Below are 25,460 nucleotides of genomic sequence, written 5' to 3' on the forward strand. Positions count from 1 at the left end.
GAGAGAGAGAGAGAGAGAGAGAGAGAGAGAGAGAGAGAGAGAGAGAGAGAGAGGAGAGAGATTAGTATTTATTGTCATTTATTTGAGATTACAACAAGTTCTTAATAAATAGGACATTTTCACAAGTACGCACATGAGAAAATGCTCCAATCAATCAAGCTCTGGACTTGAGTGCCCATTTGGAAAGTAGGGGAGGCAATGTGGAGGCTGGGCAAAATCGCATGTTTTGGCCTCAAAGGAGAAGCCTGTAAAGGCAGGATTTAGGCTGGGAAAAGGGAAGGGAATTTCTTCTCTAGGCTTCCTTTGGGGATACTCTGGAGAATACTAAGTAGTTCTTACCTTTCAGGCAGATATTTGGACTGTAATACAATATAAAACCTGAGACTGTCCCCATTCCCAACAGAAGCAAGATCACAACTGCTCCCACGATGCCCCCGATGTTCAAAGGTTCTGGAGAGAAAAAACACACACAAAGCATGGTTTTTAGGTAACGAGGTGGGGCCGGTGTTGAATGAGGAGTCAGGAAGACCCGAGTTAAAATCCTACCTCAGACACATTAGCTGTGTGACCCTGGGTAAGTCACTTATTCTTTGTGAGTCTTCGTTTTACAGCTCATCTGTGCAATGGGGATCATAATAGCAGATATTTGTTATGAGGATCAAAGGAGATAATATTTGTAAAGTGCTAAATAAATGTGGGCGATTATTTCTAGCACTCACATACATGACTGAAGAGTCATTTCACCACCCCCTGGCCTGACCAGCTTCTATTTCTTACTGAGTCACAGACTGACGTCTTTGGGCAAGGTGTCTCGGTTTCCTCATCCATAAAAATGGAGATAATCCAATGTGTTCAAACTGACTCTCATTGTAGTACTTCAAGGATCTGTCATCCCTGGTGGATAATGGGATGTGGGAAATTCCTTCTACCAAAACAGATCATGGCTCCTCCTGAATGTAAGAGCCAGTCTTCGAAGGTTGCTGCAACCAAAAAATGCATCATCTGGGGTGGTCCGGTGGGGAGCCAAGTCCTTGGCTAGGCAGGTCCTCAGACAATAGACCGCTAACATCCCATGTGCCTCATAGGGAAGTGATTGGAATAGGACCGGAAGAACGGACCAAGCACTGTGATAAGGGTGGAAGCTACAGATAGGTAAGCCAAAAAACAGTCCCCTGTGGAACATGTCAGTCAGTCAATAAGCATTTATTAAATGCCTACTATATGCCAGGGACTGTGCTAAGTGCTAGGGAGACCTACAATTCATTCCCCACCAAAATCTCATCAGAATAGGAATCTCTAGTCATTTTTAAGAAACGAAAGATGCCAATGGAATTATCTAGAATTGTGGAATTTATAAAGACCAAGTACATGGTTCATATGGTTCCCAACAAGCAACAACTTGAGTAAAGGAGACAACATGTGAACTAGACATATACTGAAGACAGAAGAATGGAAAGCAATCTGAGAGAAAAAAACACTAGCATTTGGGGAGACCTAGCTCACCTCTATCCCTTCACTGCCATAATATGGAACTAAGGGTGTGGGACGCCACACATGGCTGGTGGGTGGGTTCCTTGCTGAAATGCTCCCCCATCGCCACTCCTTTTCTTTTTTAATCTTCATTATAAGGAATAGCTCAATGGGTAGGGGAGGGTGCTGGATAATAAGATAGGGTTGAAAATAAATGTGACATAAAACAAAAGGCATAAAGATAAGGCATGAGATAAAAAAACACATGAAAGCACTATGCACATGTAAGAGCTTAGAATATAAGCTCTCTGTGGGAAGGCATTGTGTTTTGGTCTATACCATCAACACCTAACTCAGTGCCTGGTACCAAGTAGACATTTAATAAATGATGATTGGTTGGTTGTCTTTGCATCCCCAGCACACAGTAGGTATTTAAAAAATGATGGTTAGGAGCAGCTAGGTGGTTCAATGGATAGAGCACTGGCCCTGAAGTCAGGAGAACCTGAGTTCAAATTTGGCCTCAGACCAAACACTTGACACTTACTAGCTGTGTGACCCTGGGCAAGTCACTTAACCCCAATTACCTAAAAACTTAAAAAAAAATGTCAAAAAATAAAAAAATAAAAAATGATGGCTGATTGGCTGTCTTTGTAAACCCAGCACACAGTAGACATTTTAAAAAATGATGATTGATTGGTTTTCTTTGTAAACCCAGCACACAGTAAGCATTGAATAAATGACGGTTCATTGTTTATCTTTGTATCCCCAGGACACAGTAGGCATTTATTTAATAAATGATTACCGATTAGTTGTCTTTGCACCCCTAGCACACCTGCCCAGAACAGAATAATAATAACAGAATAATAATCATAATTAACATTTACACAGCACTTACTATGTACCAGGCACTATACTAAGTGCTTTACAATTATTAACTCATTTAATCCTCATAGCAACCCAGGGTGATAGGTGCTATTGTTATCCCTCATTTTATAGTCTGAGGTAAACAGAAGTGTAGTGACTTGCCCAGGGTCATACAGCTGGTAGATGTCTGAGGCCAGATTTGAAATCCAGTCTTCCTGACTCCAGGCCTAGCGCTCTATCTAATTAAGTACTAAATAAATGCTTGCTGATTGGTTGTCTTAATATCCCCAGCACACAGTAGGTGCTTAATAAATGCTCGTTTGTCTTTGTATGCCCAGCACCCAGTAGACTTCAGTAACTACCTGTGAATTGATTGTCATCATATCTCTAGCACCTAGCACAGAGCAGGCAATGAAAAATGCTTATTGATTATCTTTGTACCTCTAGCACCTAGCTCTGTGCCTGGCACATAGTAGGCATTTTATAAATGTTTGTTGATTATCTTTCTAGTCACAGCACTTAGCTCAGTGCCTGGCACCAACTATGGCGCTCAAGGAATTCTTGTTAAATGAATAAATTATATTGGTTTGAACAACAGCTCTGGTATCCCTGAGAATCTGTCCTCACCTCCCCAGGCTTCCTGAATGAAGCAACTGCCTTCAGCTGTTTGGCAATGATGAGGCAGGTGGTATGATGGAAAGAACACTGACTAGGGAGTCAGAGGAGCTGAGTTTGAATCCTAACTCTGTCACTAACTATAGGTTAAAGAAATCACCTTTCTGGTCCTCAGTTTCCTTTTCTGTAAAAAGAATTTTTTGAGGGGGTGATTAGTGTCTAGATGACCTTTGAGGTCCCTTTCATCTTTAAAGTTATGATGACTATGGTCTATCTGCTGTGGAGAAAGCATCACCAAAGCATCTCTCTCCTGTCCATTCTAAGGCTGGACAATCTTCTCCCCTCCCCCTGCCATACAGTTCTTGGGAGACAGCTGGGTCAGACTCACTTTTCACAGTCAGCCAGATGTCCACCTCTCTCACCCGCACTGGGTTCTCTGCCCTGCAGACATAGTAGCCTTCATCCACCCCCTGGGAACAGTTGAGGATGGTGAGGGTGGAGACTGAGTCCTTGTGCATTATCAGGTAATGTGGACTGGGCAGGATCTCCTCCCCTGACTGGCTGAGATTCCGCAGCCAGGAGATCTTGGCTGCAGGGTTGGCTCCAGACACCTCGCAGGTGAGGGTCACATTGCCTCCCAGGAAGCAGGTCTTCATTGGCTCGGACTGAAGGGTGGGCCCATCTGGTGGTCATGAAGAAGGAGACAAAGAGAGATGCTTATACACCCAAGCTTGAACCTAGCTTGAAATTCCAGGGGAAATTCCAGCAAAACCTCTTCTTTATGGGATCACAGAGCTGGGTGATACCCAAGAGACCGTCTAGTTCAACCCCATTCATTTTACAGAGTAGGAAACAGGCCCAGGGAGGTTAGGTAAATTTCCCAAAGTTACACAGAAAGTGTCAAAGCTTTGAACCCAGGTTCAGATTCCAATCCAACATTGTACCTCACTGCTGCTAAGAATCACTTCACTAGGATTTGGGGAGTAAATAGCAGATGACCCCAAACCACTAGATTAAAAAATTCACTCCTTAGCCGGGCTTTTAATGCTCTCCAAAATTTGGCTTTGATCTACCAAATTTGGTACTTTTTTTTTTTTAGGTAATTGGGGTTCAGTGACTTGCCCAAGGTCACACAGCTAGGAAGTGTCTGAGGCTAGATTTGAACTCAGGTATTCCTGACTCCAAGGCCAGGGCTCTATTCTTTGTACCACCTAACTACCCCTAAACTTGGTAGTTTTAAAGACGTCAATTTAGACTTTCTAACAATTAGAGCTGTCTCAAAGCGGAAGGGCCTGCCTCTGGAGAGGGTGGATCCCCCTCTTTGGACATCATCAAGCAGAAGCTGGGTGACCTAAGGACCCTTTTAATTCTCAAATTCTCTGATTCTACCAATGATATGGAAAGAACATTGGATTTGCAGTGGCAGAACCTGGGTTCGAATTCTTGGCAGTGACTACCAGCTAGTTGTATTTAGGGAAGTCATCTAACTTGAATTTCCTCGTGCATAGATTAAACGATCTTTAAAATCTCTTTCAGGGACAGCTAGATGGCACAGTGGATAGAGGGGGCAGCTAGATGGTGCAGTGGATAGAGCACCAGCCCTGTATTCAGGAAGACCTCAGTTCAAATCTGGCTTCAGACACTTGACAGTTACTAGCTGTGTGACCCTGGGCAAGTCACTTCATCCCATTGCCTGGGGGGGGGGGGGATCGCTTTCAAATATAACCTTCTTCGATCAACCATTTGTCTGCTTTGAGAGGCCCTGGGAAAGACCTCTCTGCCCCAAATCTCTCTCCATTTCCAAGAGCCAGAGAGTTTGAAAGTTAGAAATTCATTCCTTTGGCAATTGATTTCTCATCCTCCCTAACAGTTTGGCAGCTTCTTCTTACATTGTCCTCTGAGATGTTCTCTCTTCCCTTGGATTCTGGGACACTGTTCTTTCTTTGTTCTCCCCATCTCTATGACTGCTTCTTTTCAGAGCCAGCCATTTGCTGGTTCATTATCCATTGCTGAGAAAGATATTGTGGGTAGTACAATAGACTTGGAGTCAGGCAGACCTGGGTGCAAATCCTGATCCAGACACTCACTATGCTTAGGCACTTAACTTCATCTGTAAAAGATGAGGCTGGAGTAGATGACTTCTAATGTCCTTTGGGGGCTACTAGGGGGTGCCATAGCACACAGTGTGGGGCTTGAAGTCAGGAAGACTCATCTTACTGAGTTCAAATCCAGCCTCAGAAACTTACTAGCTGTGTGACCCTGGGCAAGTTGCTTCACCCTGTTTGCCTCAGTTTCCTCATCTGTAAAATGAGCCAGAAAAGGAAATGGCAAACCACTCCAACATCTCTGCCAAGAAAACCCCAAATGAGGTCACGAAGTACTGAACACAACTGAAATGACTCAAAAACCAATAAAAAGCCCCTTCCAGCCCTAAATCTACGATTCTATGATCTTCTTAAGCATGAGTATTCCTTCAGGCTAGGCCCTCTTCTCTTTCTACTCTTTCTTCCTTGATGATCTCATTTCCACCCATGTGTTTAATGATCACCTTTATGAAGATGACCCCCATATTGTTGTATCCAAACCCCATCTCTCTCCTGAAATACAAGCTGGGACCATCAGCTGCCTGCTGGACACCTCCACCCCAATGTCCTAGTAGCATCTCAAACTTAAGAACTCATCATCTTTTACCTCCAAACCAGCCCGTCTTCCAACTGTCCCTAGCTGTATCGAGGGCACCAGAATCCTTGCAGGCATTCAGGTTTATAAACTCAAAGACCTGGCTCTCTACACATTAATTAGTTATCAAGCTTGGCTTTTAAGATTCTCCAAGAGAACCATTCCTGCTGTACATAGAATTCTCCTTCATGCACTCTTCATTCTAGCCAAATTAGCCTACTCATTGTTCCCCAAACTCAGCAACCCATTTCCCATCTCCAAGTATTTGCTTATGCTATGCTCTCTGCTTTGAATGGTTTCAGCCTCTTGCAATCCTTATCTTTATTCTAAACACAGAACAGGTCTCACTACCCTGCCTTGAAGCCCTCTTTGTTCTCCTTCCCTCCCCCAGTGCATGCTCTCGCTCTCTCTCAAATAATTTACATTTATTTATCTGAGTATAGAATCCTTAATTCATTCAAGGATCAGTTCAAATATATCTACTTTACAATAATAATAGTAGTTTGTTATTCAGCTGTGTCCGACTCTTTGTGACACCATTTGGGGTTTTCTTGAAAAAGATTTTGGAGTAGTTTACCGTTTCCTTTTTACCATTTTACATTTTATCATTTACCATTTTACAGATGAGGAAACTGAGGCAAACAGGGTGAAGTGACTTGCCCAGGGTCACACAGCTAGGAAATGTCTGAGGCTGGATTTGAACCTAGGAAGAAAAGTCTTCCTCACTCCAAGCCCTGCACTCTGTGCACTATGGCGCCACCTAGCTGCCCAGTAATAGTAATAACAACAACAATTAGTATTTATATAGCACTTGAAGGTTTATACAACCTTTATAAATATTATTTCATTTGATCCTCACAATAATCTTGGGAGGTGGGTGCCATTATTATCCCCATTTTAAAGAGGAAAAAAAAACTGAGGCAGACAGAGGTTCAGTGCCTTGCCCAAGTTTACAAAGCTAATAAGCATCTCTCTATGTCACCCAGAATATCCTAATTCCCACCCCGATTGCTTGTGTCCACTCCCTAAGAAGATACTTGTATCATAGAAGATACATTTTGCATGTACTAATCTATATACATGGTGCTTATCTTCAATGGAATGTAAACTCCTTGAGGGTAGGAGCTATTTCATTTTTGTTCGTGCTTAACAAATGTTTGTTGAATAAATAAATATTGTATTCTCCCAGTAGGATGTAAGCTCTTTGAGGGTAGGGACCATTTTGTTTTTATTTTCATATTCCTCAATGTCCAGCACATTATGTATATTGTAGGTCCTTAAGAAAAATTTTAAAAAATAATAAACTGGCTTCCTCCCTCTGGAATAATATTAGTACCCATTTCACAGGGTGGTTGTAAGGATCAAATGAGATGATCTGTATAAGGTGTTTCGCAAACCTTAACTTGCTACATAAATGTTAGGGGTAGGGCCTAGACCTGTAATTTTATTGATATGGGGAACGCCCACATTAGGAAGTTCCCCATACCAATGCAGGTCAGCACCTTCTCTGCCCCTCAGAGGGCTGTCTAAAGCAGAAATGTCAGACTCCATCACACTGAACTAGACTAAAGTGTAATTGGGAAATATTTAACAAAATAAATAAAAATATAATAAAACATAGTTAATATTGGTTTGTGGTTTTCTGAATCACTATGTTGCCAGAAGGGATATATGCTTCTATTTGACTTTGCCACCACTGCTCTAGAGCCCTAAGAAGTTCAGGGACTTGCCAAGGGTCACACAGCCAATATATGTCAGAAGTGGGATTTGAATCCAGGTCTTTCTGGTTCTGATGGTTTTGATCCATCTCACCAGAACTCCCTTATAGAGATTTTAGCCACTATTGTTATTATTTACCTTGACAGAAGCAGGCAACAGTCAGTGGAAGGAATGGGAGCCCTGGGTTAAGGCACAGGGAACAAGGGAGGTGGCTTTATCTACTGGAGAATTTTGCCAAGGGTCAGCCGTATGCTTTTTCTGAGTATGGGGAGGGCAGTGATGAGGGAGGGTATAAACCTATCTCTCTAATCCAAGTCTACAACATGGAATCCCCCAAAACTGGATTTGCTCATGAATCTCTTGCCTTTGCAACCTTTCTCAGGGAGCCTCCAGTTCCCCTGTTCAACACACATTAAATGCTTTTTATGTACAAAGCACACCACTAAGTTGTTGTTGTTTCTCCTTCATTTCAAAAAGGATCAATGACATCACGAGGTTATATCTCAACTTAAGTGAGGCAGAGTTGTACAAAGCTGTCAACCTCCCTCTCTCTTCCACAGTCATCGACGTCCAGTGGCTGGAATAAAAGTCAAGACAACTGTTGAAGTATTAGGGATACAAAGACAAAATGGAAGAGTCCCCTGTCCTCATGGGGAGGAGGTGGAGTAGACAACATGTACAGATTGATATAAGATAAACTAGAACAAAGGAAGATCCAGATAAAGGGCACTAAATTTGGAGTCAGGAAGACCTGGGTTCAAATACCACCTCGACCTTTAATAGCTACGTGACCCTGGGCACTTAACCTTTCTGGACCTCAGTTTTCCTGTTTGTAAAATGAGAAAGCTAGACTCAATGGCCTCCCTTCTGGCTTTAAATCTATGATACTGACTCCAAGAGAAGGGAAAAAAGGCTTTGGCTGGAGGGATCAGGGAAGTTCTTATGAAACAAGTGGCAACTGAATGAGACCTAAAAAAAGGTGAGGACTCAGGAAATTGACTACTAAGCACATATCCCAAAGAGGTCATAGACAGAAGGAAATATACAAAAATATCCAGAGCAGCACTTTATGATAGCAAGAAACAGGAAATAAAATGGGGGCTCATCAATTGTGGGCAGCTGAACAAACTGCAGAGTATGAATGTAACAATGTTTTTACACTGTAAGAAACTACAGCTGTGATGAATTCAGAGAAGCATGAGAAGACTTTTATAAACTGATTCAGGGTGAAGAAAGCAGACTAAAGAAAATAATGTATACAGTGATGATAATAATATAAATAAAACAACACTATAAGGGTGCTATCATTTGCAATGACCAATTTTAGCATCAGAGTGTTTAGACAACTCAGTCATGTCAGACTCTTCATGACCCCATTTGGGGTTTTCTTGGCAAAGATACTGGAGTGATTTGCCATTTCCTTCTCCAGCTCATTTTATAGATGAGGAAATTGGGGCAATAGGAATTAAGTGACTTGCCCAGGGTCACACAGCTGTCTGCGGTCAGATTTGAGTTCAGGAAGATGAGTGTTCCTGACTCTAGGCCTGGTGCTCTATGCATTATGGTGCCATGTAACAACCCTAGTACTAGAGTACCCTCTGGTATTACTTGGATTATTTTCAATGACCAATTTTAGTACCAGAGAACAAAGAGAGAAATAAACTTCTGAGGCATCTAGGTGGCCCAGGGGATAGAGGCTGGACCTGGCATCAGAAAGACCTGTATTCAAATCCAGCCTTAGACACCTGATGGCTGTGTGGCTCCAGGTAAGCTGCCAAACCTCTATCTATCTCAGTTCCCTCAACTGCAGAATGGGAATAATAACAATACCTACCTTATGGGGTTGCTGTGAAGATGAAATGAGATAATACTTATACAATGCTTGGTGCACAGTAGGCCCTATAAAAATGCTTATTCCTTTCCTTCCTTCCAGTAAAGAGTGGGCTATAGGGATATAATATCTGAATGGCCTCTGCTCTCAGAATCAGTCACTTTCTGTTAATTTTACTTAACTTTTTCTTTGCAACAAAAGAGGGCTCAGGAAATGTAGTGATGTAAAAAGAAAGACATCAATACAATTTTTTTTTTAAAGAGAAGGATTTTAAAAGTCAGAAATGAAGACTGTGTGTATTCTATAGGTGCACGGAAAAAGAAGGACCTTCTTTCTTTAGTGCTTGGCATTTTCCAACATGCGGGCCTTTTCCCGGCTGTACCTTTAGGAAACAGGCTGACAAATGGTCAAAATGGAAGTTTTTAGAGCTCACTAGACACACAGATAGAACCAACACACCTGATTAAATGTTTGCAAAATTCAACAGAAGGAAAGACAGGAGACGAGAGAGGAGAAGCCCCCAAACACTCCTTATTTCCCAGACAGCTTATGAAGGAATAGCAACCCCTCTTCCACAGGTGACTCACTTATCTGGACCACACAGTTGGCTCCCGTCATTCCCGACCCCACGATATGATTCCCGATACACTTGAACTTCTTGCCGTCAGACAACTGGGACCGATTGAGTGTCTCTACACCCAAGCTTGAATTGCCCAAGATCAAGTTTCCTGGCTCTTCTGTCCACAGGAAGACGGGATCTGGATACCCGCCAGACCATCGGCAGATGAGCTGTAGCATGGACCCCATGGCGGCCGTCTCTGCCCAGCACTGCGGGGCTGACCAAGGTGGATCTGTGAAGCACAAGGACACCTCTAGCTGGCTCCTTTGGGCACCAAGCCATCTGTTAACATGACAGGGCTGAGACAGCAAAAAGATCAGCGGAAGCCAGTTATCTTGATATAGCTGAAACCTCAGACATCTCCAAAAAAACAAAAAAATCTCCATTTTTTTTTTCTCATAAGTAAAGGGAATGGGCAGAAATGTAACTAAGTGTGGATTTTTGGGCCTGGGGCAAGAGACTCAAAGCATATACTCAGTTGTGGGGGCAGATAGAGCAGGGTGGGATAAGGGAAGAGCTCACCCCAGCCCACCCTCTGTTTTCTATTTTAACTCATCATTTTTGTAACATCTAACTTCTGTTATTCCCATGCTGCTGGAGGCCTAGAGATACATTCAGCACTCTCAAAATTCAGCACCCTGGGCATGTGCCCAGATCACCCTGCCCTAGTTAGCTCTGCAAGTTGGCAAGCTATATTTTTTCCATTTATCACAAAACTTTCCTCTCTCCTTCAGCAAAAGGATAAGTATCAATTCCTAAGAAGTATGGTCAATGTTTCTCTTTATATATGCAGATTTTCCCTTCTGTGGATGGTTTTTGTCCTCTATATTTCAACCTCTCATTTTGTGATTTTTGTCACATTTCGTCCTCTCTATCTCAATCTCATATTTTGTCCTTTCAACATCAAATTTTGTCCTATCTCAATCTCACATTTTGTGGTTTCTGTCACATTTTGTCCTTTCAACATCAAATTTTTAATCCAAGGTCTATTTCCCCTTGATGATCATTATAGTGCTATGTTTTAGCCCCACACAACTGATGTATGCCTAGATTTTAGTACTGATTTTAGTACTCTTTAATTTTTTTTGTCCAGGCCTGTGATTTCATCTAGTGTGGGAAGTTTCTGCTATGAAAACTCTCTCCATAATGCAGACTGCAAAGTTTCTGTAGCTTACAGAGTTAGACTTATCTGGGGGCACAGAGAGGTTAAGTAGATTTTCCAGAGTCACACAGCCTGTGTCAGAGGCAGGACTTGAACCCAGGCCTTTCTGACTCTGCTATACCATGCTGTATTTTTCTTTTGGGTCGAACCTATAATTTCATTGGTATAAGGAATTCTCAAAGCAGTTATGTCAACTGTTTTGCAAATTATAGTCTGGTACTGACAGGTTAACATAGAGAACGTTAATTTGTGGTTTTCCAAGTTCCTTTCTATTTGTGTTTGATACCACTACATTCCTTCACCATGCTGTCTCCTCTCATGCTACGTGTAAAGCATATAAACATAATGGAATAGTATTGTACTAGGAGACATAGTGAATATTTGGAGGAATTTGGAGAAACATGAGAAGATTTGTATGAACTGATGGAGAATAAAGAAAGCAGAACAAGGTGAACAATATATACAGTGCCAATAATATAAATGATAAAAAGTCCATAAAACTCTGATGAACTGTAATAAAGAATCTCCATCCTGGAGAAGTGTAAAATGAACCACATCTCTCTCCTCTCAGTAGAGGTGGAGGACCTTGGATACGGAATGGGGTATTACCTGCCAGACTTGGTCTATGTGTTGATTGGTTTTGCTTAAATGTTATTCTTCGCTAGAAAAGGCTAGGAGGGAGATTAAGGGCAAAGGATGGGTGTAAAAACAAAAGAAAATACCATTTTTTTTAAGGGAAAGCAACGAATGACAAGGTAGCTCAGTGGATAAAGCACTAGACCTGGAGTCATGAAGATGTCAGTTCAAACCCTGTCTCAGATACTTACTAGCTGTATGATCCTGGGCAAGTCACTTAACCTCTCTTTGCCTCACTTTCTTTATCTGTAAATTGAGGCAGATGGGCTTAATGGTCTCTAAGCTCCTCTCCAGTTCTAAATCTGTGACTATATGTGTAAGCATGACGATACAGGGGCATGGAAGACCACAGGGGATGGATGAATGAGCCTGTGGGCATTCCAGATTAAGTGTGGTCCCAGCAACAGGCAGGAGCAAAGACTTCTTACGTACAATACACCAGGAGCTCAGAGGTCTCTTTCTGAACTCTCTTGCTGAGCGTGTTTGTGGCCAAACACGTGTAATTCCCCTGAAGTGTGGGCGACATGTTGTGGAGCACAAAGTAGCTGAAGGTCTCATTGTTGACCCCAAAGGGCTCACTGCTGGACCCTGACTGCTGGAAGGACCACTCCACCACGGCCGGTGGGTAGGAGCTGCTGCTGCAGTTGAAGGTCACCTGGGAGCCCCTGGCGACAAAGAGGGAACCATTTGGGTGGATTCCAGTCGGAGAGATGTTGATGTCGATCTGGGTGGGGCCACCTGGAATGAAGGTGACAAGGAGGGAGAAAAAAATGTTCAAAAGATGACTCCTCCATAGCTCTAACAAACAAATCCCCCCCCCAAAGGTGATATAGTTGTCTCCTAATTCCAAAGTCCCCTTATTCTAAAATCTATGGAGAGAGACTAGAAGTTGGATTTCTCTAGTTTAGAAGATTCCCTGGTAAGAAAACACCCTCCACCAATTCAGATTGACCCCATTTCTGCAGTTTATAGTTTTCAAGAGTTTCTTAAGGCACAGAGACTTACTCAGGGTGACACAGCCAGAATGTAAGAAGCAAGGCTTGAACACAGGTCTTCCTGTCTCTGAGGTTGGCTCTCTATCCACTATACCATGCTGCCCATTAGACTGTAAGCTCCTGTCCTTGACGACAGGGACTATCTTTTACCTTTCTTTGTATCCCCAGCACTTACCCCAGTGCCTAACATATAGTAGGCACTGTGATGTTTAAAAAGTTCTAGAGAAATCATTTCTGGGGAGTCATTTTGTTAATAATGCTAGCATTTTAATAAAAAGTCGGTGGCACTCTTGAATGTCAAAGATCCCTGATGGTGGTAGGCTCACAGTACATATGCCCTTGAAAGGTGTTCCTGAGGGTGGCAATCAACTCTGATTGGTCAACAAGTAATGAGAGAATGAATATTATAATGAGATTCTCATTCTAATGAGGGTCTTGGGGATGTGACTTGGATCACTCAAGTCTTAGTCAAAGAAACTTGACAATTTCCATATCACTAGTCTGACAAAAGGGAGAATCTCCATTTTCCCAGACCTGTCTGAGTAAACACAATAAGCAGGACTTCATCCACTAGCCTAAACTTAGAATTTCTTTTACTGTTTTTTATTAGATCTTTGGTCTGGGTAAGTCTTTGAGAGAGATTTTCCACACTGGTTGATTTCTGGATGAGGAAGTAGAAAAGAGGAAAAACCTTGATCCTGATTCAATTATTAATTATTAATACAAGAAGAAATAATTCTTTCTCTCAGCACTTACATGTTTACTGGCTGACTAACTGGAACACACTGAAAAGATTAAAACCTAAAAAAGACCAGTGTAGGGGCAGCTATGTGGTGCAGTGGATAAAGCACCGGCCCTAAAGTCAGGAGGAGCTGAGTTCAAATCTGACCTCAAACCAAACACTTGACACTTACTAGCGTGTGACCGTGGGCAAGTCACTTAACCCCAACTGCCTTGGAAAAAAAAAAAAAAGACCAGCTTAAATTGAGTGTGAGGAAACGTCTCAGTTTAAATTTCCCTAAAATAGCAGACCAGGACCTAATTCAACTCAACAGCATTCATCGGACACCTATTATGTTCTAGGCAGTACTCTGAGTACTTGGGATAAAAAGACAAAAGATCAAAACAAAACAGGACCTGTCCTCGTGGAGCTTACATTTTACTAGGAATGATCGACACGGACGGAGAGAAGTAAATAAATACAAAGTGTTCCCCATGTAGCACAGTCTCAAATCCTTTGAAGGTATATTACACTCCAAAGGGATGAATTTCTAATCATACTAATTTCTCTAATCATTAAGAGGCCACTATGACAAACTACCCCTGATGGGCTCAGATGCCTTTTCTAGCTCGAAATTCTATGTTCCCATGTGATATATAATAGCGTGAAATTTGACAGAGGGAACAGAGCACTGGACTTTGGAGTCAGAAAGATCTGAGTTTGAATTTTTCTTCAGAAACTTACTAGTTCTATGAACCTGAACAAACAACTTCACCTCTCTAAGTCTCAGTTTCTTCATCTATAAAATGGGGATTATAGTAGCACTTACTTCCCAGGGTTGTTGTGAAGATTAAGTGAAATGATAAATGTAAGGACTTTGGCAAACCTTAAAGTACTATATAAATGTTAACCTCTGTGTGATTAATTAGTATTCTCTGATTCCCTAGCTGGAGTTTAGAATCTCCCAACTCTAAACTCTTGATAGCATTCAACACAAATGTTATGACTCCCTTACCTTGTGTTAGAGCCATCTGGGTACGAGCCTTAAATCTCCTGCTGAACAGTAAGCTCCCGGAAGGCAGGAGCCCTGTCTCATTCATCTTTGTATCACTCTAAACCCTATGCACATTGCAAGTGCTCCTTCCAATCCATCTTCTAACAAAATCATCTTCCTAACACAGGGCTCTTAGAGTATCGCTGTGACCCTCTTCCACTCAAGAAATTTCAATGGTTCCCTACTGCCTTTAGGATAAAATTCAACCTCTACAATCCCACACTTAAAACCTTCCACAATCAAGTTCTCTCCTCCCATTCTATTCACATTTGCCATCACTCCCCTTCACATACCCTACAATCTGGTCAGACTAGCCCATTAGCCATTACCTAGACTTAACATGGTATAGTCTGGGCATGGTGCTAACCAGTGTAGCCCCTAGGTGTGGTATCCAACATGGCACCCAATGATTCTCTATCTCATTCACCCCAAACTACATTCATGCTAGCAAGTCTGAGGAGTTTTCCCAGGAAGATTAAGTTGGACATGACTGCCATGCTATTACAACTCACTCTCAGGGTCCTGGGGTTAGGGAGAGATATATTCCTTCTATTCTATGAAGCCCCCACCTATATGCTTACCATTTTCAACAAATCAGTTACTTATGACACCATGCATTCATAAATATGAAACATTTACTAAGAAGGTAAAAGCAACCAATCAAAATTAGCCTAACATTTATTCATCAAAAGCAGGAATAATCAATGTGACAAAAACCTGGATTGTGATCCCACCAATATACAGAGTATGTGATAGAGAGTGGGCAAGCATTTAACAGTGAAGTACATATGTAGAGAAACACATTTGCCCAGAGCAACTCACAAATCTGGACTGCAGACCTGGAGGTCTAACAGTCTAGGTAGGTGCGGTGCCTAGAGCACTAAGTCTGGAGTTCAGATACTTCCTAGCTGTGTGGACCTGAGCAAGTCACTGTTTGCCTCAGTTTCCTCAACTGTAAAATGAGGATAATAATAGTCTCCCAGGCTAGATAATAATCTACCTCCCAGGATTGTTTTGAGGATTAACTGAGATAATACTTGTAAAGTGCTTAGCCCAGTGCCTGACACACTATATAAATGCCAACTATCATTATTTTTATCATCATTATCATCTGTTTTAGGGAACAGTCTGTATCTCATGTAATCTGCTCCTCTCCCTGAGCCTTTCTTTTCTCCTTCTAGACAAAGCCTTTCTCTGTGACTCTTGGGCCACTGATGTAGTAAGCTCTTTTAGTAGAACTGTCACATTAGACCATTTCAGTGAAACAGCAGCCCTGAGTCCGGGGTCTAAGGCTTTCCAGGTCTACTCCCTTGGTTGGGCTATTTCAGCGACAAAAAGCTGCCCTAAGCCAGAGAACTGAACAATTCTGGAGACACTGAGGAGTTTCTCTGTTTCTCAAGCCAGAAAGCAACACAAGTAAGCCCATGAGAGGTTTTCCCCCTTTTTGGATGTGGGTAACACTAAAGGGAAGCCAACCCTTTACTTAGTTTCCAATCAGCCTCCAGAGCATCTTGCAGTAAGTTTCTGTCCTCAGTCACTCTCAGCCTCTAGATGGTGCTAAAGAGCGAGAAGCTCAGCTAGCTCTTCATGCAACAAGAGGCAGCTGCTGTCTCCACCGAGCTCCCAGCAGTTGCAGAGCCCACTAGGCTTCAGTCCATTCTCTCGGTGGACTCACCCAAAAGCAGCTGAATCTCCCATGCCCTCCAGCAGGGGGCAGTGTCCGCCTAGAGATATTATCTCTCTTCTATGGCTTCAAAAGCTTCAAATCAGAGCTCCATCTCTAACTCAGTTAAGAAAAAACTCAAATCCACAGTTCAGTTAGATATGACCCAAATAAGCAATATACAATCCCTCCATAGTTACCAAATAATTCTGTGATTTACAGTTATCTCAGCTATATCCCTCAAAACCTTGAAAAGTCATGTGTAAATCAACAGATGGGAAAGAAGGAAAGGAAGAAGGAAAGAAGGGAAGGAGAAAGGAAGGAGAAAAAGAAGGGAAGGAGGAAGAAAGGAATGAAGGAAGGGAAGAAAGAAAGAAGGAACAGAGGAAGGGAGGGAGAGAAGAAATAAAGGGAGGAGGGAAGAAGGGAGGGAGAGAGGAAGGAAGGAAGGAAAGAAGGAAGTAAACATTTATTCAGCACCTGTTATGTACTGTGCCAGGTACTTGTACAAGCATTTTATAAATCTCGTTTGATCCTCACAACAATCCTGGAAAGTAGGTGCTATTATCATGCCCATTTTTAAGGGGAAAGAAACAAGCAGACAACTATATGAATAGAAACATAAAACATTTTTATACAAATAAATTTAGATCTAAATAATTGAAGTAATATTTAGTGTTCAGAGGCAGGTAAAGCCAATATAATTAAAAACGACAATTTTCCCTAACTAATCTACGTAATGCCATCCCAATTAAATTACTAAAAAATTATCTTACTGAGTTAGGAAAAATAACAACAAAGTTCATTTAGAAGAACAAAAGGTCAGGAACTTCAAGGAAACCAGGGGGGAAAAGATGTAAAGGAAGCAGATTTTATAGTATCAGACCTTAAACCATTTTATAAGGTGAGAGCATTGCTGAAGTATAAAATTGGTAATTTTGGTTATTTTAAATCAAAATTTTCTTGTATAAATAAAACCTATGCAGCCAAGAATAGAAGGAATGCAGAAAATAAGGAAGAAATTTTCATACACCAATCTCTCAAACAGAATGGGATTGCGTTGGAATATTGTGGTGTAGGAAATGATGAGCTGGTTGATTTAGAAAAACATGGAAAGACTTGGACTTATGAAGGAAGATGCTATCCACCTTCAGAGAAACAGATAACAAGCAGGAATAAGCATAGTATGGTCTTACATATACGTGTCTGAATGTCTATGTTTATAGATGTGTATGTTCATAGATATCTATGTGTGTGCATATATGTGTATGTATGCATATATATGTGCATGTGTATGCATACATACATACATATTATATATACATACATATATATACATATACATATATATATACATACATATATATATATATATATATATATATGGCTTAATTGTAGTCTTCTTTGGGGCATATAGTTATAACAAATGTTTGTGGAATTGAATAGATGCTTCCTGAATGAATGAATCAATGAATGCCTATCCAAACAGTGATGACTTTTAACCTCTTTGTCAATTCTCCTTAGGTACATCTTTTCCCATGTTGTACGAGCCATGGGAGAAATGGGAGAGATAGAAGCTCCCCGGCTCGTCTCTCTTTTTTGTTTACAAGAGCAATTTAGCCACTAAGCAAATACATTCAATTTACATAGACAGGACAAAGCAACTTAAGATTTTCTCCACCCAGCTGACTCAGCTTTTTATCAAGGGCTAGACTCACCACTTGGCATGGAAATGAGGACACCTGGGTTTTAATCCTGTCTTAAAGACTATGTCCCTGATAAAATTACTTAACTTCTCAAAACCTCAGTAAGCATCATGAATAATATTTAAACCCAGGCCTTCCTGCCACCAAAAGCCAATACTCTATCCACAGAGACATGCTGCCTCTTAGATGTTTGTACTTTTCCTTTTTAATTGTATTCTTCCTTCTTTCCTTTCTTTTCTTCCTTCTTCCTTTCCCTTTTCCTTTCCTTTCCTTTCTTTTTAAATATCACTGATGTTTCCCATGGATGCCATTTCACCGACCCCCAAAACAGAACTCTTTTTTATTAAAAAAAAATTAGTTAAACAAAATAAATAAACTCATTGTCCAAGTCTGAAAGTGTATACTTCATTCCCCACTGTAGGCCATCACCTCTCTGCTGCTTGCTGTAATTACAGCTAGAGTAAACAGAAGCTGCCCGAGGGCAGGAACTCTTCCTTCCTTCCTTCTTCCTTTCTTCCTTTCTTTCTTTTTTATAGCCTCTGTTCCTACCACAGTGCTTGGCACACAGTAAGTACATAATAAGTCAATTATGAATAGAATCACAGAATCTCAGGGAAGGAAAGACCTTCTTTAGAGGCCATCTTGTCCAACCCAAACCTGAAAAAAAAAAGAGTCTTCCCTATAACAAAACAAGCAGTCACATAGTCTTGCTTAAAGACTTTCTGTAAGGGAGAGGCCCCATCTCCCAAGACATTTAGTTCTACTTTGGGCCAGTTCTCAACGCTAGGAATTTTCTCCTGACGTCTAGTGCAAATTTGCCTCTTTACAATTTCCACCTGACTCTACCTTTTTTGGACTGATTCTCAGGTGGAATGGACACAGGGCCCTTCCCCATTCTGGCTGCCCTCTGGACACGCATGTGCTTATCAATATTTTCCCTAAAATGTGGTGCCCAGAACGGAGCCATCATTTCCAGTTTCAGATGATTTAGCAAGGCACAAAGGAATCCATCCCTGGATAAAAGACAACCTCATTTGGCCATGGCCTGAGATTTTTCTTCATCCCATCCAATGTTTTCCTTTTAGCTCCATATTGCCCCAGTGAGAAAAGTTCTTGACAGCCACATTGACCTTGGAGAGTAGAACAAGGAATGGTGAGGGGAAATTGCATTTAGGTTCGATATAAGGAAAATCATTCTAACAGTGTGAGTTATCGTAAAGCAAAATGGAGCCTTGGGAGGTAGCTGAGTTCTCCCTCACTGGAGGTCTTCAAGAAATGGATGGGCAGGGGTGGGGCCCTTTGAATCCAAACTTCACAGAACAAATTCCCTTAATAAGAGGATTTGTTCTGTAAAACTTGGACTCAGTCAAAAGGCCACACTGAGGACCTAGAAGGCCACGTGTGGCCCTGAGGCCACAGGTTCCCCACCCCTGGTATATTGTCAAGAGGATTCATAATTTATTATTGGGCTCTTTGGCTTCTGAAGGCCCTTCTAATCTGTGATTCTATGACCTCTGCGAAATCCCTGGTGGGCTGACCCCAGCCTGCTCTCTAAATACATAAGCAGTTAGCATATATAGAGCATATTTATACTTGGAACATACTTCCCTCCTTTTCCCCTTTGCTGCCCAGGGCCCCCTCCCCAAGCTTGCTATACCAGTCCCTGCACACAACACAGACACACCCACAAACCTGTCCCAACCTGTACACGCGGACATACATATGCTCCCAGACCCAATCTACAAATTCCTTCTCTGCCCTCACCTGGCCTCCTTACTAAACACCAGAGGACTTTTTCTATCCAAAATAGGAGGTTTGAGGAGGGGGAAGGAGGGAGCTGGGCAGGGGGAGTAATAATCATAGGATTTAGAGCTGGGAGAGGCCTTCCTAGCCATCTGGTCCAATTACTTCATTTTACCAAGGAGGAGGAAGTTGAGCCCCAGATGTCCAAGTGATGGACAGATGTTCCAAGGACCAGCATAGCTATGCATGAAGAGGTTCGTGAGTTGCTTGGCGACCATTAGTGATGAATATTTTAGCCATAGCAACCATGAGACAAAGTAGAAATAAAGGAAGTGATATAGAACAATCACAAGGTATCAACTAGAGAAGACTTCAGAAACTATTTAGGTCCAGCCCATAATGGAAAAAATGATCCCCTCCACATTATGGGATGGATTTTTTTAAGCTTCAGAGGCCCATGAGATAAAGACCCTGCCCTCAGGGATCTGATATGCCTATCCTACCCATTGGCTCACCCAAAGAAGAAACCAAGGCCCACAAACTTAAGTGAGCTGCCCAAGGTCACACTGGTAGTAAGAGACAGAGCTGGGACTAGAGCCCAGGTCTTCTGGCTCCAAACCTAAGGCTCTTCTTACTTTAATATCCATTTGTTCTCATAATGCCCCCATGAGATAAGCAGGGCCCGGCTTCTGAAGATTTTACAAACTGGGAAACTGAGTCACAGAGCAGTTACACAGTCAGGTAACAGCAGGGTCAGGGCTATAATCAAAGTTTCTGTTCTCTTAGACTTTCACTTCCTGAACGCAAATAAACCCTCCTCCACCCTTTGTGTCCCACACCAAGTTCATAAAGATATACAGTTGGTCAAAGACTGACAAACATGACTTCTGGGGATGATACTTCACAGCTTTCTGTCTACTTTTTTCTACTTTTCTTGCCCCAAACTTAAAACAAACACAGACCAACCATCCATAGGCTTAGAGAGAAATTGATCTTCATTACTTACTGGCCACCAGCAGTTGGACCCTGTGTTCCAGGTGGTCTCCCAGGGTCTCATTCAGGACTTCCCGACAGGTGTAGTTCCCCTCATCCTGTAGGCCCAGCCCTGTGATATGCAGGGAACTGGCATTCACTAGGGAGTAGTGAGATTCAGATGGAAGGGTTGTTTCAGAAGAAAGGAGGAAGGTAGCCTCAGGCTCGTTCCTATACCAGCTCACCAGGCCCCTGGAGACTGAGGTATTGCTACAAGGTATGGTAATGTTCTCTAGTTCTTCTCCAATAAATACAGCTTTGGTTTCTGCAATGGAGAGAAACCAGACAGTTAGCACCACTCTGAGATACCTGGCCAGTCACCTGAGTCTTAGAGATATCCTCATGGCTGTGACTTCTCCCCCACACCCAATGAGCAATTTTAAAAGGGGAAAATGGAAAGATTCACCACTTTAGATCATTACAAGCAGCTTCAGCCACAGGCTAATGACAATGCTAATTAGCTCATCATCTTTTCCCTATGATAAAATACAAACTTCCCAGCCTAGTACTCAAAGCCCTCCACAGGCTGGATTCAACGACCTCTCTGGACTTATTTCACATACTTCCAACCTTCCAATATAACTGGATAATGAGCTGTCCTCCAAATTCAACATTAAATTTTTGGAATCCTCTGAGCTATCCCCCAAGCCTGGAATGTACTATCTCTTTAAATCCACACCTCAGAATCTTTATCTTCTTTTAAGGCTGACCTCAGATGTCACTTAAGTGTCCTTTAAGGCTGACCTCAGATGTCACTTAAGTGAAGCATTCCCTGGCCTCACCCCTTGCCCAGATGTGAGCATTCCCCACCTTTTTAAATTGGCTTGCATTTATTTATTAGATTACATGTCAGAAATTAACTCATTTCTGTAATGCTTTGAGCTTTACAAAATACTTTCTGGACACAACCCCACAGGATGGGGAGTGAAAGCTGTATCATACTCATTTTACAGATGGAGAAATCATGGCTCTGCACACAAAAAGCTAGTAATAGAACTAAGGTAGGATTGGAACCCAGGTCTTCTCAACTCCAAGCCCAGGTGCTATCCATTACACCAGACTCCTTCTCAATCACTCAATATGGAACAGAAACTCCATTAGGGCAGCACTATTTTGTCTTGGTATTCCCAGAACTCAGTGCCTTGTCTTGTATGTTAGTGGTATTTAATAAGTGTTACGCTTGAAGTTTTACGCTCCTTCACCCCAGCAGATCCAAGAGCCAGATCAAGGAGCAGGATTAGAATCTTTCGATGGTAGATAATACAGTTTAATCCTAGTCTCATCACGGTGGGTTCTCTCCACCAATCACTCCACAAGCATGGGACACTAAGGTCCTTTCTCGAGCTGAACTGCTAAGCTTTCAAACCCTACTGCAGAGAGCACAGTGCCAACGGACTGGCCATGTTGTTCGAATGCCAGACATAGGCTTACCTAAATGACTATTTTAAGGAGAACTCACACCAGGCAAGCACTCACATAGAAGTCAGAAGACGCGATACAAGGACACTCTCAAGGTCTCTCTGGAGAACTTTGAAATAGATTGTGAGACATAGGAGACACTGGCACAGGACCACCCGGCACGGTGTGCCCTCATTAGAGAAGATGCAGCGCTCTATGAGCGAAGCAGAATTGCAGTAGCTCAAAAGAAACATGAGATGTGTAAATTTAGAGCCATCAGCACCCCAGATGTTCAGATGGACTCTTTGTGCCCAACCTGTGGCGAGCCTTCTGAGCTCCTATTGGTCCGATCAGCCAGAGTCAACACCCTGTAACTTGACTCTAACATAGTGATGTCATTTTGGCACTCTTTCGTTATGAAAGACAACCAGCTAATTATGTGTCACGCACTAGGAGCTGGGTGCTGAGATCCCAAAGATAAAAATGTAACAGTCTCTGCCCTCAAGCAGTTTAAATTCTACCAGGAGATACAATAAAATGAACACATCATGATTTTGGTGGTGAGCGAGAACATTAGCAGCTGCAGGGCATTGGGAAAAACTTCACGTACAAAGTGGTCCTTGAGCTGAGACTTGAAGGGAGTGAGGGATTCTGGAGAGGTAGAGATGAAGAGGGTGTGCATCTCAAGCATGAGGGGACAGCCTGTGCAGAGATACAAGGGACATGGAGAGGAGAGATGAAATATCATGTGAGCAGGACAGGAAGCAAGCCGACTGGGGCAGACATCAGCACGGACGGGAGCAATGTAATAACCAGTCTGAAGCCCGATAGTGAAGGGCGTCAAATGCCAACCAGAGGAGTTTGTATTTTATCCTACAAAGTGGCACTGGGGAGCCACTGGAGTTTAGTGAGCATGACAGGGACGTAGTCAGAACAATGTTTCAGGAATATCAGTTTGGCAGAGGTGTGTAGAAAAATTCCAAGCAGATGAAAACCCCTTCACCCTTTAGCAGGTGATCTTGAGGGATTCCTAAATTGGTAGGACACATTGGAGTTAAAACCAGGAAGAAATCTGCAGAAGTGACCAGGGTGGGAGAGATCTGTGATATGGTGGAAACTGTACTGGATGTGGAGTCAGAAGACCCGAGTTCAACAACCTGCTCTGCCGCTTTCTAGTTGTGTGACCTTGGGGGAGTCATTAATCTCCTGGGCCTCAGTTTCCTCTTTTGTCAAATGAGGAGGTTGAGCTAGATGGCTCTGAGGTCCCTTCTGGCTCTAAATCTATGATTTTATGTGTAACCTTGGCAAAAATCATTTAACCTCTCTGCGCCTCAGTTTCTTCCTCTGTAAAGAGGTTTGGCTAGTTGGCCTCTAAGGCCCTTGCAGCTTCAGTGCTAAGATCTTAAGTCTATCTAGATGGCCTCGAAGGTACCGTCCAGCTCTAGGGTCATGACCCTATGACTTTTCTGCAGACCAGAAAGACTCAGGCTGGCGATTCTGGGGAGGAGTCCCCGGATTAGGACTTGTATCCAAAATGCATTCTTCCAACGTGGAAACGTGCCCCCTCCCAACCCTACTGGTTGAGAAGACTGGGAAGAAGGGGTTAAAAGAGGATAGAGCCTGGGAGAAAACACAACTCCCACTTACACAACACTGGCCAGAAAATGACTCCACAGAAGGGGCAGGGTGAGGGTTGTTGTCAGTTTTATAAGAGGAAAGTGAGACCCAGAGCTGGGCAGCTAGTAAACATCAGAGCCAAGATATAATAATAATAACAGTAACAGCAGCTAGCATTTAAAGAGGGCATCATAGAAAGTACTGCAAATATGTGTGTGTATGTATATATATATATATATATAAAATATAATATGTATATCTTTTGGGGGGGAGGGTTAGGCAATGAGGTTAAGTGACTTTCCCAGGATCACACAGCTAGTATGTGTTATATGTCTATGGCCAGATTTGAACTCAGGTCCTCCTGAATCCAGGACTGGTGCTCTACTTCGCTACCTAGCTGCCCCCAATATATATCTTTAAAGGATTAAAAGTACAGGTATGTGTTTATTATCTACATAATATATATACACACATATGTTTCTGCTCTCGATAGCTCTCTCGAAATAGCAACTCTCTGTACCCCTATTCGGGGTTTTCTTGGCAGAGATACTGGAGTGGTTTACATTTCCCTCTCCATACCATTTTACAGATGAGGAAACTGAGGCAAGCAGGATTGAGTGACTTGCCCAGGTCACACAGCTAATAAGTGTCTGAGGCCAGATTTGAACTCAGGAAGATGAGTCTTCCCTGATTTCAGGCCTGGTGCTCTATCCATTGCACCACCTAGTTGCCCTTCAGTGTATACAGTAGTCTCTTAATAAATGCTTGTTGAACTGAATTGAATATTCTGAATCACTATCAACCCGGGAGAGCAGGCCTGCTGGGTCCCAGTCTTTATCTTTAACCCCCTAACGCCCCAAGAGTGATCGTCATCATCCTCACCAGGAGACAGCTGGATATGTATACGTGATATCACACCTCTTGCCTTCTCGGTGGGCTGGGGGAGGGGTAGGAGGGAGAGAGATTTCAGAACTCAAGTTTTTTTTAAATGAATGTTAAAGATAAATAAAGAATTAATTCTTATTATTTTTTAAAAAGAGACAGTTGGTGCAATGATCTTAAGAGTCAGAAGGGGCCCAGATTCAAATCCACGCTCCTTCACTTGCCAGTGATGTGACTTTGTATTAGAAACAATTCCCCTCTCATTCAAGGTTTTCCTTTTTAAATGGGGAGAGCAGCACATGAGAAACATAAGATCACAGACTGGGAAACGCAAGAGAACTTGGAGGACATTGAGTTCAGCTCATTTAACAGATGAGGAAACTGAGGCCAAGGGGGAAGTGATTTGCCCAGAGTCACACGCTAGCTAGCAGAGTGTTCTGTAAAACTCAGAGCATTAAGGAAGAGTAAGAGATGACAACTCCCCTCTCTAGAGCACCTGTGGCCTACAGAGCAGGGCTATTTCCATCCCATTTTACGGTCTGGGAATCTGGGGCTGGCAAAGGATAAACCGATGTCCTCCAAAATCCTTTCGGCTCCTAAACTCTGGGAAGGGGAAGGACATGGAGTGGTGGGAAAAGACTGTTATGTTTTTTTTTTTCTCTCCGACCCCCTCCGCACCCCGGAAGCTGCCTCTCTATGCATTATGTATGATTAAAAGTTGGGTTTGGTTCTGGCTTCCTCCAGGAGGAAAAATATTCTATTTTAAAACTTTCAGATTAAGGGAAAGGAAACTGATGTTGGAGCCAGAGGGTAGGGCTTTGCCACTGGCTACCTTCCTGACAGTGGGCAAGTCACCTTCCCACATTTGGGCCTCAGTTCTCTCATCTGGAGAACCCAGGAATCGGACTAATTGACTTCCAAAGTCTCTTCGGCCTCTGATCCGAATCCGGGAATTAAACAAAACTTCCTGAAGAATCCTGTCCATGAGGGTATATAGGCCAGAAGCGTGGGGGTGGGGGCAGAAAGGGGGGTACTTAAGCCAGGAGCCTGAGGA

At 42.6% G+C, this 25,460-nt stretch overlaps 1 protein-coding gene across 2 annotated transcripts in view; it reads right to left on the reverse strand.

The window, feature by feature from the left end:
• VSIG10 (V-set and immunoglobulin domain containing 10) overlaps positions 1-25,460 on the reverse strand; it is a 33,814-nt gene that overhangs the window by 7,400 nt on the left and 954 nt on the right. For both annotated transcript variants that reach the window (XM_027864519.1, XM_027864510.1), the window contains exons 2-6: positions 20,484-20,774; positions 12,028-12,333; positions 9,766-10,029; positions 3,338-3,631; positions 340-450 (exon numbers count right to left, since the gene is read on the reverse strand). In XM_027864519.1, coding sequence (XP_027720320.1) covers positions 340-450; positions 3,338-3,631; positions 9,766-10,029; positions 12,028-12,333; positions 20,484-20,774 — 1,266 coding nt within the window. The remainder of the gene's footprint in view (positions 1-339; positions 451-3,337; positions 3,632-9,765; positions 10,030-12,027; positions 12,334-20,483; positions 20,775-25,460) is intronic.

Source organism: Vombatus ursinus, unplaced genomic scaffold (genome assembly GCF_900497805.2).
Source record: "Vombatus ursinus unplaced genomic scaffold, bare-nosed wombat genome assembly UNPS02001287.1, whole genome shotgun sequence".
In the NCBI taxonomy this organism is placed as follows: Eukaryota; Metazoa; Chordata; class Mammalia; order Diprotodontia; family Vombatidae; genus Vombatus; species Vombatus ursinus.